This window comes from Micromys minutus (genome assembly GCF_963924665.1).
Source record: "Micromys minutus genome assembly, chromosome: 3".
NCBI classification, from domain to species: domain Eukaryota; kingdom Metazoa; phylum Chordata; class Mammalia; order Rodentia; family Muridae; genus Micromys; species Micromys minutus.
Window position 1 is genome coordinate 67821309 of NC_137972.1, and position 20531 is coordinate 67841839.

Here is a 20531-nt window from a genome sequence, read left to right on the forward strand (position 1 = left end):
TGTCCCTAGTGAGGGGTGGGGTGAGCACACACACACACACACACACACACACACACACACACACACACACATGCACTGGAGTCCCACAGTCTCTACCATGACAAGCCCAGGCTCCCCCAGTTCTGTGTACCTTCTCCGGCTTTGTGTCCCAGCACTCTATCATGAGCGCCTGGAGTCTATGGAACTGCACTTCCTCCGGCTGCCCCAGAACCGGGCGGATGCCCTTGGACAACTTCTTGACAATCTGAAGTTGGTGGTGGCCCAGTGCAGGACGCTGTCCTGACAGCAGCTCGTACAGCACCATGCCATAGGAGAACATATCTACCTGGGCAGGAAGGCAAGCCAAGTTAGGTCTCCTGCCTGGGCCCAGCAACCTTAGAAAGCTGGCCCCGAGGAAGGAATGGGAAGGCACAACCAGGAAACACAGGCTCTCCCCATTCCATCTACCAATTTTATCTACCTATCTGATCTGTCCAAACATTCAGACAGTCCTCTGACCGCCATCTTCCTATCCATTGATCTGTCCATTTATCCTTTCTTTTATCTAGATTATTGATGTATCTCCCATCTGTCTATTTGTCCATCCTCATGATAGCCATATTCACAGAAACTGTTAACTACCAGGTGCCAAGTAAGGGCTCCAAAGCCAAGACCCCAGAGGGTTGTATAAGAAATTCATAAAAAAGGGAGTGTCTCATGTGTTTTCTCATTTTAACTGTCATTAAAAAATCCAGTAAGGAAAGAGTTGTGCAGACCTCATGTAAGTCAGGGAACATCTTTCATAAGAGAATGTCTGAGGTGGAGTCAGCGGGGGTTTTTTATTATCTACACTGTGCTCTGCCTGCATATATGCCTGCAGGCCAGAAGGGAACACCAGATCTCATTATAGATGGTTATGCGCCACCATGTGGCTACAGGGAATTGAACTCGGGACCTCTGGAAGAGCAGTCAGTGCTCTTAACCGCTGAGCCATCTCTCCAGCCCTAATGTGACTGTTTCTATCATAGCCTCTATGTTCCGTGAACACCTTGTCTGAGTCTCCTGCTGCTGAGGAATCTTTCGTTTCTGTTGCTTTGGCTTGCCTTTTCCACCATGGGCAACAGCCACAGCTGCTGAGTTAACTGACTCATGCATGCGTAGGTCATTCCCAAGGTCCGTGACCCATGTGGAAATAACGCAATAATTAGAAACGAGAGAGCAGGTGACACAGTGACTCAGCTGGTAAAGACACTTGCTGCTAAGCCCAAGGATCTAAGTTCGATCCCCAGAGCTCACAAGGTAGAAGGAGAGAACTAGCTCCTGCAAGTTGTCTGCTTTATTCTGCACGCAGGCACCCCCTAAATAAATACATAAGTAAACAAGTGTAATACAGGTAAGTTACAGGCAAGGGGGAGGTGACAGAACAGGCCGGCATGACCTGTGTTTACCGAGCAGATACCTGGATTCAGCCCGTCCCAGCCACAGTTGGCTGTTCAGCTGCCTGGGAAGCCACATTCATTTCTCTAGCACTCAGCTCCCCTGGCTTGGCACTTAACCAGTACCTTGTGGTACCCGGAACTATATTCTGTATCCCTGCAAGGTGGTCTTCAGTCCCTAGTCAGTGCTTTAAGTGTGGTAGCTGAGGTTTAGGTGCAGGTACATGTCTATCCTGGACTCCTGTGGCTATGTCTGAAGCCACGACCTAGAGAGATGGCTCAGTGGGTAAGGTCCTCACTGAGAAAGCATGAAGATCTATATTTGGATCCCCAGCACCTATATAAAAGCCAGGAGTAGCAGTGTGTGCCCGGAATCCCAACCCTGGGAGGTGGAGACAGGAGGATCCCAGAGGCTTATTGGCCAGCAAGCCCAGTCAATCAGTCAGCTGGCTCCAGGTCTGTCGAGAGAGCATGCTTCAAAACATAAGGTAAAGAGTGACCGAGGAAGACACTAAGGTGGATGGACAGGCAAAGATACCTGCATTCACACACATATGCACACATACACAAACTAAAATGTGCTTCTGAAGCTAAGAAGAAGTCAATCTGTTGACAAACAGGCAGATGAGGGCCCAGTAGCTTCTAATCTGAACCAGAATCCCCCTTAGTGAGAGAGGAAAACACCATGGAGAAAGTGAGCCCAGAGCTCCAGGACTGCATCTCTGGCTTCTCAGTTGTCCTGGGCTCCTGCTCTGTGTGGCTGGGCTTGTGAATGACAGTGGGGACAGGCAGATACCTTCTCATCGTACACGATGCGAGGCCTGATCTCTGGAGCCTGGTAACCTGGGGTGCCCTCCACACCCAGGGCCCCCTCATGGAAGGACTGCCTCGAGATGCCGTAGTCTGACAGTTTGATGTTGATGTGTTCCTTGACGCTCAGCGACCACACCAGGATGTTGTCTGACTTGAGGTCACAGAAGATGATGTTCTTCTTGTGCAGATAGGCCAGGCCTGAGGCAATCTGGTAGGCTATTTTTTGGGTGAGCATGTGCCCCAGGGGCATAAAGGAAGAATCTTGGAAAGAAAGCAGGATTTATGTTCAAATCTATCATCTTTAAGATGGAATCAGATTAACATTCTAGACCCCGTCTTTCATTCTTCCCTTGACTCCCCTACTTTGGTTTGGATGGGGCTACAGGGTTGGTTTGTAAGGCACTACTGGGAGGCGATGGGACCTTTAAAAATCAGGGTCTTGTGCTGACTAGTTTTATGTCAACTTGACATGGGCTAGAGTCAGTTTGAAGGACAGAACCTCACCTGAGAAAATGAACCCCCTCCCCACTGCCCTGTGGGCAAACCCGTGGTACATTTTCTTTGATGATTGATGGAGGAGGGCAGCTCACACTAGGCAGTTTTACCCCAGCAGGTGCTCCTGAGTTGTATAGGAGAGCAGGCTGAGCAAGCCCACAAGCAATGCTCCTCCATGGCCTCTGCCTCAGTTCCTGTCTCTAGGTTCCTGCCTTGACTTCTTTAAGATGATGTATCACAAGCCAGAAGCTGAAATAAACCCTTTCTTCTCCACACTGCTTTTGTTATGGTGTTTTAGCAATAGAAGCTCCAACTAAGACAGGCTTCATGGAAGAAAGTGAGGTCATTGGGGACATACCTACGAAGGAGTCATTAGGACTCTAACACCGCCCCCCTTGACCTCTTAGTTGACATGACATGGCCAACCTTTCCTGTCATTGTGGCTCCATCATAAAGTGCCAGAAAAGACAGGTCCAAAGAACAAGGGGGCAACTGACCACGGACTGGAATCTGCAAAGCCATGAGCCAGAACAAACCTTTCCTTCTCATACGTTGTCTCAGGCATTTTGTCACAGTGATGGAAAACTGTCACCGTGACACAGTGACGAACACATCCCCTAATACTCTAAATACCCCAGATACATCCTTGCTCTTCTTCATGCCAGAGGGGACAGAGAACAGCTTTAAGTGAAGAAGTATGCATTTAGGAGAGAAATGCTCATTCTTTAGGGATCCTCTCATGGCCGGCCATGTGTGGGACTGCACGTGTTTTTATTAACGGATTCAAGCCTTCTGGTACCCATCTGAGGCCAACCTAGTCCTGTGGTCAAGTGTAAACTAAAGATACAGACAGTGCCTAAATCTCCCATTTTCACTGAGGCTGAGAAGCGACTGGTTTAATAGCAGTTCTTTCCTAGAGAAGGCAGCCAGCTCCCTACTTCTGGTATCAGTTTGGGGATAGCTACCCACTTCTTCAGAATTCCCTTTAGGTTTCTTTGAGGAATAAGATTCGGCAGAAGGGGTCCCACATGCCATATTAACTGGTGCTCAGTGTGCAGATGTGGTTACAGGGGGACTTAGTGATGCAGATGGGGCTTAAGGTACCAGCTACTGTCTCTTGGGTCAACGGCACTGTCTCATTGGAGGCTCTGTGTCTTCCCAGTTGGGGCTGTTTTCCTTTCCTTATAACACTTGAGATTTACTTCTGTCTAACCCCAAAGTGTGAACTCTTGGGCTACCTCAGCACACCCTGTCCCATGTTTGGAGTTGATAAGGCACTTGGCTCAAAGAAACGACCCATAGCTTTGTTTTCGTTTTTTTCGCAAGCAAGACAGCCATGTGAGAGGAGAGGAAGGCCCTGTCCTCCTGCACTAGGGCTCTGCTGGCCCCTGTAGAAGGTCCTCAGAGTGCAGTACCTTTGGCTTTCTCAGACAGCACGGTGTTGAGGCTGCCCAGTGGGGCGAGCTCCAGGGCAAAGCAGAGAGGGTGGATACTGATGCCAATGAGAGACACGATACAGGGGTGCTGTAAGGCATGCAACATGCTGGCCTCCTGACGGAAATCCGAGAAGTTCTTCATGGCGTCCATGGCTCTCAGGTGCCTCAGCATGGTGTCTGCAGGACAAAGCAAGGCCATCAGCTATCTAGGAAGAATTGCAGGTGCAGGGCACAGTCTCCCCGCTGGACCTAAGGCAAGGTAGACCCAGGTCTAGGCCAGGTTGGTTGCCTTCTGGGAGTCACATGACACGGGGGGGTCTGCCATACTTAGCTTTGCATTACAGGGATTTGGGTTAGGTAGGATGGATTTATATTTGAAAGTACACCCTGTATGAAAGATTGCAATTCTGATGACCCAGGACTTGGTCATTGTGCGGTATTGGGCGGCTGAGACTAAGACGGGACAGCAAGTCAGAGAAAATTAAGGGGACAGCAGAAGGAAAGAAACTCCTTACTTGGCATCTGATTACCTCCTCTGACTGGGAATCAAAAACAAAAAGTCACTCCAACTCTCAGAACAGGCAGAGGGAGACTATAGTTTACCTACCTAGATATCCTCTCTCTATACCAACCCTCAACAACCACCCAGGAAAACCCAGCAATTTCCTCATCAAGGAGAGTCTTAAAGATGGGAGAAATAGGTGATCATAGTTTTGTACTTAAAAACTTTGCTTAATTTTAGAACCTAGTTATAAAATTTCAGATACAAAAATCTCTCTCTCTCTCTCTCTCTCTCTCTCTCTCTCTCTCTCTCTCTCTCTCTCTCACACACACACACACACACACACACACACACACACACACTCTCTAAGGCACTTAAGGGATGACTTTCCTGAGTGGCCACACCCACATCTTACATGGGTGCTAGTATCCTTTTTTTAAACATGTCTCTTTTTTCCCTCTGCTGGCCTCCACTTACATCCACAATGTGCACCGTCTGGGTCTCCATAAAGAGACAGAGACAACTTTCTTAACTTTGCTTCACTGACTTGCCCTGAAACTCTTTTCTGCTGTGTGTTCAAAGACCTCAGAGGGAGGTCCTCAGGCCACTACAGTTGGGTTGTGTCTTCCATATGCAAAGGACAACACAGAGACTCTTCCTTTTTCAAGAGCTAATGTGGCCTTGTCATTTGTGACAGTTGTTGGGCACTCCCTGGATTCCCTCAGGCTCCCTCAGGGACAACTGCCACAGGGCTTAAAGGATGCCCTTACAGCTCTCAGCCCTGGCAGCTACTCACTCGGAGGTACCAGTGACCTTATTCCCTTTAGTTGAAAGCCTGGCCCAGGCACTATCTGGAATGTAATTAGGCCTCTTCCCCTCCACCCTCAGGGGCACTGCAGGTTACTTATTCCTTATTAAGTAACCAGGACTAGTGAAGGTGAAAACCACCGTTGTTAGCAGCCAGCGAGACATCGGCCTGTGACAGTCACATGAAAGGAGACAGATCTACAGCAGGACTGTGTCTTTGACATTCATGCATCCACCACAGGACGGCCTGCAGGAGACTCTGGAGGCTGCACTTGGGGCAGCACACACAGGATCGTCTGTCTCTGAAGCCACTAGGCAGGGTGTCTATCCCTTCCCACACAGATTTTAAAGGTGGGGTCAACTCTGATCAACTCTCTGGCTGTGCAAGGCCTGGAGTGCATCGGCCACTCAGTTGCTAACGGAAAGGCCTGCTCTCACGGTGACTCTTTAGCCCATTAAGAATTTATTTTTCATTCTGGGGTGGATGAGATTCTGTCTCCATCCCAGTTAGTGAGTATGCTGTCTTCTCTCAGACCAGTAATGTCACCTCTGCTGGCTTTCGGAACTCACGGGCTACTTCCGATTCCTAGACAGGCCTATGTGAAGCCCAGGAAGAAGCCTGCTGCAACCTCTGTAGACGTACTAAAGACGTTTGTGGGGTTGTTCCATTCTCTTGTCAGCCCTTGGCTTTGGCTCAGTGAGTGTGCAGTGGATACTCCATTAGTCAAATTATCCAGTTAGGACTGAAGGTACCCAAGTTAATCACAATTCCAAGTGCTTTTTATTACCTCTGTGGAAGGTGTTTTCTAATGGGCACTGCTGGGTATGAAGCACCATTGAATTCTAATAGTCTGTGGTAAGTCCAGGATTTCTGGGGGACTTTTGTCAGCCTGAGGTTTGTCAACCAAGTCTGTTAGATCAATGCCGAAACCAATATTCTCTTCGAAGAATTGCAGACTGGTTTCGTTCTTTCTGGTTTCTCTGATTCGAATGTTTCTACTGAAGAACACACATTGGCTTTGTGATTCCAGTGTGACCTAACCTGAACAAGGGGCTGGAGCGAGGAGGCCTGGGCTGAATGTCACATGGTGTCTCCTTCCACCCCCAGTGGAAAACTTAATGTAGCCACATCGACTGTTAGTTATGACAGGGGCCAGCTTGTTCGGAAACATAGCTCCCTTCTGGACCTATGAACCCTCACTCTCACTTTTTGCCTTCTGGGATGATATAGTATAAAGATCTCCCAGCACTAAGCTCTGGGCTCTCTCACACACCCCAGCCTTGAGCCAAACAACTTCCTGTGTTTAGCAGTTTCCCCAGCATGAGGTCTTCTGTGGCAGCAGCAGAAATGGACTAACAGGAATACTGTTGATCCCTCCCACCGGAAAGCAGTCTTGGACTGCATTTGACATGTGGTTCTGAGTGAGTGTCCTGCCTCTTGGCTTTCTTTGTGGGGGGTGTGGGTGGGTGGGGTAATGAGGAGGGAACATCCCAAATATTTGGAGTTTGCCCCATTCTCTTGACTTTCATTATACAGCTTTCTGCTTGCACAGGACATGGGGATGAGGAGTCTGCCTGACATCAGACTGTAGAGAGAATCTCCTGTCCTGGATGAAAGCATCACCTGTCAATAAAACAGCCTAAAGCCTAGAGCTAAGGCAGGAAATAGGAGGTAAGAGTTCTGGCACACACACACACACACACACACACACACACACACACACACACACAGAGAGAGAGAGAGAGAGAGAGAGAGAGAGAGAGAGAGAGAGAGATTGATTGATTGATTGATTGATTGATCGATTGATTCTGGGAAATAGTCAGATATGGGAAATTCACCCCAGAATGCTGAAGGAGAGGTAACTAACCTCTGGAAGAACACAGACTAGAATAAGCTCAATTATTGAGATCTGAGCTAGTCAAGGAACAGAGCCACCGCCATTGCCCTGAGCATTTACTCATATACCAGACGTCTCAGAGCTGTTGTTTCTGGGGACAAAACAGACAGGTTGGAAACCACAAGGTTACAGGTGGCTCCACATCAGACTGCCTGTCCATGTGTGCCAGGCACGAGGCAGACAGAGAGTAGGAGCGGTCTCTGCTAACACACACTTCCGTCTAGATGGGTAGCCATATTGAGGTCTCTCTTGGCTTGGATCTCTAGCTTGTGCTCTCCAGCCTGCCAGGCACAAAACAGAGTTGCAGAGGCTAGACCAGGCCCCCAAATCCCCCTCACCTCCTGCCCCATGTGCACATGTGATCTCTGACCTCCCTAAGGGAGCCTAGAGTTCAGACACAGGAGGGTTCATGACCGTTACCTGCTGGGGCGTTAGCGGAATTCTTGAATTTCTTGATGTGGAATCTCTTCACCGCCACGGGCTGGCCCTGGTACCGGGCCTGGTAGATGACTGTGCCGCTGCCACCTTGACCCAGGATGCTGTCCTCACCCTCTGTGTGTTCCAGCTTGCTGTTCTCCAGGAAGAGCCTGCAGCACACACAGTGAACGGGTTAGCCTCCAACCTCAGGGAGGGTGTGTCCGAGACTCGGTTGCTAGTTTTCCCTTTGGGAGAATAACAGTTGTTCAAGTTGGACTTGATCTAGGCTAACTCTGGATCTATTACAGGCAGGGCTTAGGGTTTGAGGGCATCCGTCTTCACTCCCTCATCGACTCTGGGTCTGCATGGATCCCATGCGTGGCCTCTCATTTCCTGAGACCCCCCTCTTTAGAAGCAGTGGCATGGAAAACAAAACAGGAAGCAAAGGGGAAAAGGGCTTCATGGGCAGGAGAAAGGCAGCCTGCAGCGTGGAGGTCTCCTCAGGTCCCCATCAGGACTTGTGCCAGCCGCCACCCAGGCCAACGGTCCCAGCAATCCTTCCTAACCCTGTAGATGTATTGGTCTCTGTGATTTTGAGATGTAACACTGGTCATCCATGTCACCTGCCTCCTCCACGGCCTCAGGCACGTGGTTGTGAACAGCCAGGGGATGCTTTCCAAGTATGGTGGTAAAGCCCTTGCTCGGGAAGTGCGGGTGTGCTATCTAAGATGGGCTGTGGGAACCAGGGAGTGCTATGGGTTTTTCTAGGGCTTATGCAAGCTTTTAAAAATGCAGAGTTCTGCAGGAGCCACGGGGCAGATCTCAGCCTGTCAAATTCCCCTGTCAGGGCCAGCCTGAGCACCGTCTCGGGACAGATTTCCACTCAGGCTATTGGGGTTTTCTACTTTCTAACAGGCAGCTTCAAACTTCATCTCCTAATCCTGCTGTGCCCAAGACTAGATCCAAAGCAGTAAGGGCCAGCCAGTATGGCTTCTTGAAGCCACAGAGGGAAGCCTGCAGCCCACCAGTTGGTGTCTCTGTGCTGAGGCATAAATCCCACAGTGTCTGGCAGATAAATGAAATGTCTAAACCCTTAAGGGTGCCCAACCTAGCACCTTCTAAAGCGTGTGACTCACGCTCACATGCAGTTTTATGCCCACAAAGAACCCAGGAGTGAAGAAAAGACTCTCTGCAGCAGTGTGGCCTTTGCTGTCTATCTCCACCCCAAGGCTGCAGCAGATGTTGACTGTAGTTGAATGAGACTTGTCCCTTGTCAGTCAATTATCCTTGTCTACTGTGCATAAGGCTTCACACGGTCACTGGGGCACCATTTTAAATTCAGTAAGTCCCTGGAAGTGGGATGTGAGGCAGCACCCTGTGCCCTACGGCCATCTGGGACAGGGAAGGAAAAAGAGAGAGAGAGAAACAGATCTCTTTAAAATAAAAAAAATAATAATAAGGCAACCAGATAAAGTGTGCCACTAACAGGGACAGTTCCCCATCACTCCAAAAGTGAATGGAAACAGCCGAAGTCCAAACAGATTGGAGGACTGTCCTCAAGGAGTTTGCATCACGGGAGTGGGTTCCTGTACTCTAAAGAAGACGGTCTGTTTTACGGAGGCTGGCTGGGCCCCAGCCTGAGCCCCGTCTACATTTTGTGGCCATTTCCTTTTGGACGGGACCAGTCAAGGTCTCTCTGGTTTTTGCACTATCTCTGTCCCCAGTCACCATCTTGGGAGAGTAGGGATAGCATGAGCTGGAAGAACTAAGTCAGACTGCGCCTGCAGCCAGGCATCAGCCTTTGTTCCAAAACAAAGACAAGGCTGCAGGGAGGCCAGTGCACAGCTGTCCCTCAGTGTCCTTCTGTCCTCCCATGGACAACAGAGTGGGAATCTAAGGGGGCCCAGCCCAGCAAAAGGAGTGCAGACCTGCAGAGGAGCAGAAAGAGGTGTCCCCGTGGCTTTGTGAGCCAAGTGCAGCAGGGTCTGCCGAGGACTCCAGTGGGAAGCCATTGGTCTAATTTCCCTCATTGGGGTGGGGATCTAAGTCACCTGAGACCCGGCAGGAAGCAATGGTTGGTGGAGATTCATGTTAAGGCGATACATGATTGGACAGGAGAGACAGGAGGGGAAAGGTCAAGGGGCGGAAGAGGAGTCAGGAGGTGAAAAGAAGATTCCGGGAGAATGAAGGTGGACCTGGAGGAGGATCTAGATCCTGGCAGTCGTAATTGGCGACAGGTAGATATGAATATTTTTAAGGGTTTCTGCATGTCATTTTATCTCTTACAGAAGGGCAGTTTGGATCCTTGTTCATTGGATCTAAGCTTATTGTATAGAGGGTTTGTAGATCGAGAATTTAATGTTTAAACCTGCTTGAAAAGCTACCGGGCTTTGGAGTCATGTTTGTGCCGGGTGGTGGAGTAGGAACAACGCCAGGGCTGGCTGTCATATCCACGAGAGACAGAAGCAACAGGGCGGGTGGAGTGAACAGCCTGGGAAGGGAATCACGTGGAGATGGTGGCTTGCAGACCATGTGACAGAGCCCGTGTGCTCGGCTTCACACTAGAGCGGTGTCCACGGAGTGAGGTGTGCAGCCTGCCTCCCTGTCCTGGGAGGGACTGTGGAGCATACCTGGCTGGGAAGTCAGTCATGAACAACTCTGGTACAAGCTCCTGAAGCGGCACTGGGAGGTCTGGGTGTCTGGGGCAGGAGATGAAGTCCCGTTCGATGGCTGTGAGCACACAGTCTTCCATATCGAAGTACTGAACGCTCTCTGACCTCTCGTTGGGGTCTGCATGCTGGGCCCAGGATGCTTCACAGACAGGGCAGGGCACATACTGCTCCATAAGTGGGGTCCCGTCACTTTCTGTGGCCGTCAGGGCTAAATGGGAACAGAGGAAGAGATGGCTCCTGTGAACCGGCTAACTCTGACCTGACTGGCTTTTGTATCAGAGGTTCCGTCTGCTCCTACCTGTGCCCAAGAGAGCCAAAATTCCAGTACTGCTCTGGGGTGCCTTATTGCTTTGCTGTTGATTTTAAGGCAGGGTTTGTCTATATAGCCGAGGCTGGTCTCAAACTCAAGATTCTCTGGTCTCAGCTTCCCAAATGCTGGGGCAACAGCATATATCAACTGTCCTTGCCTTCTGGTGACACTTTAGACTGGAAAATTGATGATGTCAAAGGACAGAGGTCTAGACTCTGAGTAAAAGCTGCCTGTAGTCCTTGGGATGGAAGGCTGGTGGAGGAGACTTTACCTGAATGGCTGGGGCTGAATCTGAGCTATAGTCCATCATCCTAAAATGGAAGGCTTGCCGGCGTGCTCCGGGGAAGTTAAATGCAGGGGATAAAGAATACAAAAGATCGTGGGAAAGCCGGACACTTGATGTGGGTTTCCCTATTAGGATATACATCTTTTCTGTGTCCCTCTTATTGGGAGGTACTAAGAAACACCCTTGAAATTACCCCTGGGGCAGCTCAGTGACCTGCTTCGTACAGGACAGTGTGGGTTTCTAGATGTCCTGGGTGCATCTGACATCCACAGGGGGAGACTCTGGGCTGCTGACTCTAGGGCATCTTGTCTCAAATGCCCGGCTGGGTTTCTTCTCTGTCAGATTGCTGGGTACTCGGCCGGCCAGATTCCTAGCACCTACTGAGGCAGGGCATGAGCTGTTAACTACAAAATGGCTGGAGAGTGGATACTGACCAAGAGCCCTCTAGTCACCCTGAGTCACACACTGGTTGTTTTCTCTGAGTCACTTTACATGTTGGTCACTCTTTGAAGCAATACGCAAGGGAACCAGACTCTGTCTGCAATGCGTATCCAGTGGCGCCCTTAAACACCTTCCCATTGTCCTGGGATGTATGGCTCTGAGGCAGGTGAGTAGATCACTTCATAGAGGCCCGTGTGACAGACAAGCCACCCAGAATCCACCCTCTGCTCTGGTTTCCAGAGGCTGCAAGGAGAGTGCTCACAGGACAGGCTCCTCCCCACAGGACAGGCTCCTCCCCACAGCTGCTCCACAGCTTCCCCCACCCGATGCTGTCCGCTCTCTGTTCACTCCAGTAGCAAAACAAACAGAGGCCCCCAGGGGGTTCGCTTCAAAAAGTATTTTCATTGGGCAAATTGTAAGGAAATGAATCCAAAGAGTCTGAGAAGGGCTGTGTGGGTGTCTTGCTCTCCTCCAGGATAGGTGGGGATGAACGGGGAGGGAGGAAGTAATGGCAGCTCTGCCCTCCTCCCTCACTGACCCTACACCAGGGACTGTCCTCCACATTTGGGTTCCCACGAGGTCAAGCCCTTTGATTTCAACTAACATAAAACATGTATGACTCACACTAACAATGTCATTGGGCCACATATGGGACCCAGAGACAGCCCTCCCCCATATATTATAGGCATTCAGGAGACCTAACTAGTTCTGTTCTGTGACACATTCCCTGTGTCACACTTTTCTCACAGGACCTCCCACTTTAGCCTGGAGCAGGACTCTCCCCAAGAGCCAAATCCTGGTGGCAATTTTGCTTTCTCAAAGAGGCAGTCATAAATATGCATATACACATATGACATACATATGTATACGTGTGCATGCATGTATGTATGTATTCATGTGCATATGTAAATACAGACACATATACATATAAATATATACACATATGCATATATACATACATATATGTATGTGCACATGCATACATACATATATACATACACACATACACACATGTATGTACATATATGTACATATCTGACATAAACACATATATACATATATACATACACACATACCTACATACATACATATATATGTATATGTAAGCATGCTCAAAGGCTTGGTTCCAGAATATTCTCTTACCAGGGAACCACTGGTCGATCAGGGAGTTGACATGATCTGTGATAAAAGCCATCGCTGAGAAGTCCCTCATTTCTGACTGGCAGATGATTTTAATTCCTCCACTTTTTTTCTTTTTCCAGTTTACGTCTGAGGATTCCACACTGTAACCGGGAAATGCAAAGGAGCTCACAGTCACAAATCTGGGGGGCGATCTCCCTGCTTCCAAGGATGGACTTACTCCCCAGAGACCCTCAGGGTTGGCGTGCCATGTAGAATGTTGGGGCGGCTCTCCTGTTTGTACACTCACTGGGGAGGCTCTCCTGTTTGTACACTCATTGGGGCGGCTCTCCTGTTTGTACACTCATTTTTATGGACTGACTTGTCCCTACTCTCCCAACTGGAGTGAACTTAAATCCTGAACGATGGCTTCCCTCAGTCTACCCTGAAGAAGGAGCTGGGGGAGGGTAAGAAGATGGGGCCAGCAGGACCTTCACAGGAAGGGTCTCTATTTCTAGCCAAGCTACCACGATAAACCTTCCTCAGGAGCAGAACTCTGAACTCCAAGTGGGAAGGGCACCAAGTCAGGGCTCTCACAGGACCACCATGCTGACCCAGCAGGGGCTCCCCAGTGTTCCCACCTGAGGTAGCCCCCATCGAAAGTGACCAGCAGCCCTTCCTGCCAGTAGATGGTCTGATTTCTTCGGACTCTGAATGTGCTGCAGCGGTTTCTCTGGTTCCCTGTAAAACTGTAAACGGCGACTTTCCGGTTCCTGCTTTTTGTATTCTTCTTGTTTTCAAAAAGCTGAAAGACCAGAGAGAAAGGACCCTGTTTAAGAATTCTGGGCTCCTCGCTGGCCTTGTGCGGAGCTCTGAGCAGTCCGGACGGGCCCCATCTTGATAAATCGCTCCATCTTTCCCACCCGTGCCTCCCACGCCTGCTGCTCTTCCCTGGCTGCCAAGTCAAAGGCCACATGATGTGGAAGGGTCTCCAGGGTACCCTGGGAACAAATTTTCCTAGTGATTACAAATAGGCTGTTCTTCTCTGAAGACTTTCCTTCCTGACTTCACAAGTGAACGTTTTTACATTAGATAATGCGGACAGGAGAGAAAAATTAGCAATCAACAATTTAATTCCCATCAGGAAGGCATGGGTAGGTATGAGTCTGGGAATTTTCTTATTATACACATATATGTAATAAAACAAGGTGTACTTTGAAACCATCATGGATTCCCATGCTATTAAAAATCACTTAAAATTAATTTCTCTAAGGCTATGATAGTGACTTTCTACTAGTTTGGCCCTTCTGGCCCCTTGAAAATACAGTGCCACAAACATGAAAAACACATGAAGCTTTCTCTGGTTCCCTCAGCAGTGGGATACCAGGTCTAGGGTCTGGCGGTTTTAAGGGTCCGGATGCACTGGGAGGTTTGAAAGGGAAGAGACTGTTATCACACCCATTACCCGCCAGAGCCTGTGTCTCGCTGGGCTCTTTGTTGGTGTGACAGATCAACAAACAGAACCGCTATTGCTGTGCAAATCTGCATGTCTTTGATGGATCTGTGGCTGAACTGGGCTTCTCTCCCTTCCATCTGCATTTTAACAGGGTTTTTTTTTGCACTGATTTCTCAGCCAGACTCCCACCCAGCCTACCCCCACTACCTCCACCCTGAGAGCTCAGCCTCCCACAGTGCAAGGAGGGCATAGTGACCTCCCACTTAGAACACAGCAGGACACAGTTCAGAAGGAGGGCAGAGGAAAGAAGGAACCCTGGGAGAGACAGCGCCAGTATATACTGTTAGACAGTGAACCATTTTGACATCATAAGGAGACAACGACCACCGTCTGCCCCCCAACCCCGCCATCCACATCACAGGCTGCAACAGTTCTGATCGATTTTCAGCCCCTGATATTTATTTTTCTTCCCATAAAATGGGGATGATCAAAGGCCATCTTTATCGAGCCAAGAAGTTATAATTCAGTAAGGGAGCTCTAATTAGAAGGTGGCAAGAGCAAACTTGAGCAGAAATCAATGTCAAAAAGATTTGACATTTCAGCAGTAGGGGTGCACACTAGGGACTCACAAACTGTACAGTGTGGCACAAGCCCCCAGATGTCCTGTCAACAGCATAGCAGGACTCATCCTGAAGTTTCTGAGGTGGTAAATCTGCAGTTGGGGCTTGACAGTGAGTATCTCTCAACACAGGATCCCAGGTGAGGAAATTTTGCTGGTCTGTGAACTCCACCTTGAGAACTACAGCTCCAGGCAAATACTACTCCTGTGTGACTGTCATGTATGAAATTACCATTGACCAGCAGCTTGGCAACCTTTCCGTAACTCTGGCTGGACCCACAGAACACAAGCCTTGGGTTGGCTCCTCCCTGTGACCAAAGCAAGGGGATTTCTTTTTTCCAACAGTGGTACCACCAGGGAGCTTTACAAAGTCCACGCAATGCAGGCTGGACCTGGGATGAGTATCTAACTCCAGTCCTTAGGTTCTCCAGAGAGATGGCTTAATACAGATGCTCACTGCTAAGCCTGAGCTGAGTTCGATCCCTGGGGCCCACAAGATGAAAGGAGAGAACCAACTCCTGTAAGTTGTCCTTGCCACGACACTCACGTATGGGTGCTTACAACCAAGCTTTTAAATCTGGGTGATTTGGGAAGGGCTGGGTGAGTTATGGATTCCTCCCAGGTGAGTCAAAGCCTGTACCCACGATAGCAAGACCATGAAGTCAGGGTTCTGGGACATGATTTAAAATTAAAAACATTATAGCTGCTGCACCAAAACCATGGTGGCTTCGTGGGGGACCCTGCTTCTGCTAGAACAAGTTCCACAGTGTCTTGGTAATGGCTAACATTTGGAACCATAGCTCGAGGAGGGAGTAGTCTAAGCAAGATGGATTCATGCTAAGTTTGCTTCTTGACTCTGCATCAGTTACATCTCTGCAGGAAAGCAAACAGTTAGGTCTCACTAGCACAGAGGATGTATTCTTCCCCCAACACTGTGCTTAAAGCTCCTCCGCCCCTTTCAGAAACCATGCTACCTGCAGGTCCATCTCGGCCAAGCTGATCAGCATCCGTGCTATGAACCTTTGCCAGAAGCCAACAGGCACGAAGCTCATCTTAAACACCCGCTGGATGCTGTTAGCCATTGGGTGCCTCATGCTGTGGGTGTCCAGCCCAGGTTTGGATGGAAGGAGGTGTGGTAGGAGGTAGCTGAAACACATAAGGGGAGAGGTTGATTATGGTGGTCCGAGATCTGCTACAGGGCCCTGGACCCTGCAGATGCTGGACTGTGGGAAGGCATCTGCTGACAAGGCTCAGCTTGCCAGAGGCCCTCCCTATAGAGTTCGAGACACTAGACCGATGTGGAGGGAGGACGTAAAGGCTTAAAAATGCCAGACGCAGCAAATTGGAGTTGCTTCTCAGAAAACTGGGTTGTGAAATCACTTAACGCAGACTTTGGTGGGTGGAGGCAAAACAAATACAGCTGCACAGATCTGGGGGCGACGACGATATTGGGGTCAGGGTAACTGTTTCTGGTCTTCGGAGCTGTTTGCTTTTCTTGGCTAATTAAAACAGCACAACTGCCTTCCAGCTCAGGGCATGGAGAAGCACAAAACAAGTGTCTTAGGAGAATGCAAGCACAGGAGGTTAAAACATTGCACCACCTAGGAGTGCTTGTCCATTGTCATTTAAAAGAACTGGCAGCTGGGAAGTCCCTCCCTACCAATGGGTCCAGAAAGTGACATCCACCATGTGCTGTAATCTGTGAGCTGAGGGGGTAGGCACAGGGTATCCTGGAAATGCAGAGGCCGATTCTTTCCTCTTAAAAATATTATTATTATGCATAGAGCTGTTTTGCTTGCATGCACCCCTGTATGTAAAGGGCCCGTGGAGACCAGAAAATTTCCTCACTGCGTTCTAAAACTCGTCCTTATACTCACAGATCAGTGTGGCTCACACCCGACATCCAAGACACGTCTTTTGCAGCTGACAGAGACTATTATCATGATTGGTCAAAATGCCGAGACAACCGATTGTAGGTTGCCAGGCTGCAAGTGATCCATCTACAGCACCACCTCCTGTACCTGAGGCCCAGGGAACGCTGAAGAAAGGGGAGAAATATTCTACAAGCTATAGGACCCAAAAGTCTGCCATGGGATTGTGTCTCCTAGCAATCACAGACCTTGATTCCTTTTTGAGGTTTCTCTCTTTAAGACTCTGCTCATGGTCTCATAAGAGAGCAAGAAGGTCTTGAGACCCCTCCCACACCCATACAGCCACGTATAAAGGACTGTCTCTGTGGATGCCCAGTTTACACCAACAGAATCTAGAATGGCTTCCCAGGGACCAGTCCAGAAGTCTCTCATGGTACTATTGTAGGGTACAGAGCAGTGGTGTGTTCTATGGCAGATAAATAACAAAGGACTATGGATTTTGGACACTAGCTGCTGTCTCATGGCCATATTGGTACCAAACCCAGGAAACAAATGACACCAGCCAGGACATCTTCTGGAGACTGGGTATCCATGGAGCTCTCGTCCCCATGTGCCCTTCTCAGCCCTCTTAGGGGTCCCACTTCAGGGTTTGGGGTGTTGACAGTTGTGATGCTCAGGAAGATGAGTGCAGACATGGAGTAATATGGGTGATGTTGGGAAAAGGCATGTGAGAAGACACGAGTAAAGACGGGCATTCTAACACCTATCGGAGTCATGGAAGGCCGCATCTAGAGCAGATAGGATGAACAGAATGACGGAAAACGTGATTACAGAAGAAGGTAGAACAAAGGAACAAACTAAATGCTATAAATATAAAACAAATGATAAGCTACTGGACTAAGCTACTGAACTTGAACTCAACTATAAAACTAGTCACACTAAATGTAAATGAGCTAGCTATTCCTATTTAAGCCAGGGATCATTGGGCTAGATAATTCACTGTCGATAAGATATTTGTTATAATAGAAATACCCAGATAAATTGATAATAAAAGAATTCAGGTTAGGGAGGCATAGTTGGAATTAAAAGCTAAAAGGCCTTCAGAAGTTGATGTGTGGTTATTTTAAAATCAAACAAAATGGGCTTTAAGAAAGAAAGCATTGTCAGTCTTAGGATTTCCACTGCTGTGAAGTGATACCATGACCAAAGCAAGTCTTATAAAGGACAACATTTAATTGGGGCTGAGCTCCAGGTTCTGAGGCTCAGTCCATTATCATCATGCCAGGAAGCATGGCAGCAGGAAGATAGTCCTGGGCCTGGAAGAGCTGAGAGTTCTACATTTTCATCTGAAGGCAGTCAGGAGAGCACTGCCCTTCCACCCTGGAGGAGTTTATGCATAGGACCTCAAAGCCCACGCCCACATGACACATTACCTCCAACAATGCTACACCTATTTTAACAAGGGCACACCTCCTAATAGTGTCACTCCCTCCCTGTGGGGATGGGTCCAAACCTATTCAAACTACTACATTACCTGAATAACAAAAGACACTCTATAAAAAAAATAGAACAATTATAACAACATGTTGCCATAATTTTGCAACATCAGTAACCTTGTACTTTAGGGATTAAATGGAAGCAAAGCCATATCAGAACAGCCAAGTTTATAACCAAGGTGGCTTCTTAGCAAGGGGGTCACTTATACAGCATGGATACACTGGACAAAGGGTGAGTCATGTCCCATGTGGGTCAGAGTGGGATGGTGAGAAATTTCACTATGCTACTGGGGTTGGCATAGCATTTGCGATGAAGGAGTTGTTTATAGCGATTCCTACTCCATCTTTTTACACTGTAGCTGGTCAATGGTAAATGAACCTGGTAGCAAGTGAAACCTGGATACAGAGGGGACTATGACTGTCCTCAGGATAAGCAGAAGGCAAAGTCACATAGTAGAGGGGTGTAGTGAGAAGTACACGTTAGGGACATTTCTGGGCATTGTGGATGACCTGCCCAGTGAGATGAGGTAGCAGAGGAGAGAAAGCAGGGGTCTTGGTCATGCTTTTGAGTGCTGCGACAGCCTTCCAGGAGGTGGCACGTGGAGACCCAAGCCTGAGTCTGTCAAGTCAGCCACCCTCAGTGCCATTAATGATCTGAAATCACATTCTGAGGCTGAATAACTGACATGTGTATCCATGTCAAAGAGTCCTTTCATTCATCACATAACCAAGACAAGCTCTGCGCCAAGGGAAACTCCTTTTGTATATTCTCCTAACCGCTTTTAATAAGTAGATGTCTTTCAGCTGCCCCAAGAGTAGCCCATGGCACCAGATATGAGGTCATCAATGTGGGGTCCCTGTATCTCCCCTCCTGATGTCCTACACTGGGCAACTAAACATCCCCAGGAGCTAGTTATCTTGCTGGTGGTAGCCCTGGGACTCTTAGTGAGGCCACCAGTATCCTCAGACCCTATTCCTTCCTTTAGCATAGCCCGGGCTGTGGGCTTACCTGTCATTGGCAACAGGGAGGGCGATCTCAAACTTGGCGAGGAACTGGAAGTATTGCTCCTCAGTCTGCTGTGTGAAGCCTGTCCCCACCAGCAGCATCCTGAGGTCCTCTGCTCGGATGACTCCATTCTTCGCCACTGACCGTGAGCCCTTGATATTAAAGATCCTCTGCAGGCATTCAGAAAGCCAGATGGGATCCAGGAAGTAGAGGTTCCTTAGACCGTGGCTCGTGTCTGGAAAGTGCAGCAGGGTTCCAGTTTCTATGAGGAAGCTGATGGCTGCAGAGAAGGAGAGAGGGAGGAAGTTGTGTCAGAACCACATAAAGACCAAAGGGGACTCAGGAAAAAACCACGATGGGCATGCCATCGGATGGTGGACAGCTGGAACCTGATGACATGCTGTGACTCTTGACAATATCCTGAGTTGATGGCCAAGCAAATACAAGTAATCTTTGTTCTCAGACTGGGTATCTGGAAATTTCAGCACTTGATGAAATTTACTCATGATCTTCCTAAAGCAACACTTGAGATGCTATCACAGTTCTGTGTAGGCACTTGAGCTGTGTGAAAAATGTGAGTTGTCCTGTGTACATGTTCCTGACTGAGCTCTTATCCCATGAGTGTCCCTTCTATGGTCTATTTATCGCCATGTTTAAGACGTTTGTGTATCTGGAGTAATTTTGCTGTCTAAAATGACCCTCAAAAACAGGGTTAAAAGGTTGTCTGGTGTTTCCAAGTGCAAGACTATAGTTTATGGAGAAAATATGGCATTTGATAAACAGTGTTGAGGCAGGAACTATATAAAGGCCACTGAATGAGCTAATAGTTCAGCAATACCCATTAAATCATTAAATAAGGTATTTGTGCTGGTTAGGTCTTGTTAACTTGATACAACCCAGAATCACCTAGAAGAATCTGAATTGGGAATGATCTAGATCAGTTTGGCCTGTGGGCATATCTGTAGGAGACTACCCTGATTATTAATTGAAATAGCCCACTGTGGGTGGCACCATTCCCTAGACAGAGAATTCTAAATAGTATAAAGAAGAAACTGACCAGCAGGAGTCCATTTGTTTCTCTTTCCTCCCGACTATGGGTGTGATGTGATTCCAGGATTTTGGCTTTGACTTAATCTCAGTGATGTACCAGAGCCTCACAGGTGTCTCACCCCACCTTCTGCCAGCCTCCCAGTTCCCCATATAGATACCACCTGGGTACCCACTCCTGGCCTACCAGACTGCAGGTCCTCATAATCTTTGATGTCATTGCCAGGTGTCTGCTCCACCAGCTGCTCCAGCTGCCTGTCTGTCAGGTACTGGACTTGATCGCCCAGACTGCGGCGCTGTTGCTCAGCCAGCACAGCTTCCTGCAGGCTTATGTAGCTTCTGGGGATCTAGGTACAGGCAGGGCAAAGATGGGCCTCTCAGGTATCAGGGGTGCACCAACATTCCCTGCCATTGTCCCATGCTAT

General features: G+C 48.7%; 1 protein-coding gene across 1 annotated transcript in view; it reads right to left on the reverse strand.

Annotated features, from left to right (window-relative positions):
• The window catches only part of LRRK1 (leucine rich repeat kinase 1), a gene marked incomplete at its 5' end in the record, with an annotated part of 122201 nt that overhangs the window by 11787 nt on the left and 89883 nt on the right, over positions 1-20531 (reverse strand). Inside the window, 10 exons of the mRNA XM_080913828.1 lie at positions 131-325; positions 2212-2489; positions 4139-4336; positions 7787-7953; positions 10414-10663; positions 12636-12775; positions 13253-13416; positions 15661-15832; positions 19063-19339; positions 20294-20453. Coding sequence (XP_080769954.1) covers positions 131-325; positions 2212-2489; positions 4139-4336; positions 7787-7953; positions 10414-10663; positions 12636-12775; positions 13253-13416; positions 15661-15832; positions 19063-19339; positions 20294-20453 — 2001 coding nt within the window. The remainder of the gene's footprint in view (positions 1-130; positions 326-2211; positions 2490-4138; positions 4337-7786; positions 7954-10413; positions 10664-12635; positions 12776-13252; positions 13417-15660; positions 15833-19062; positions 19340-20293; positions 20454-20531) is intronic.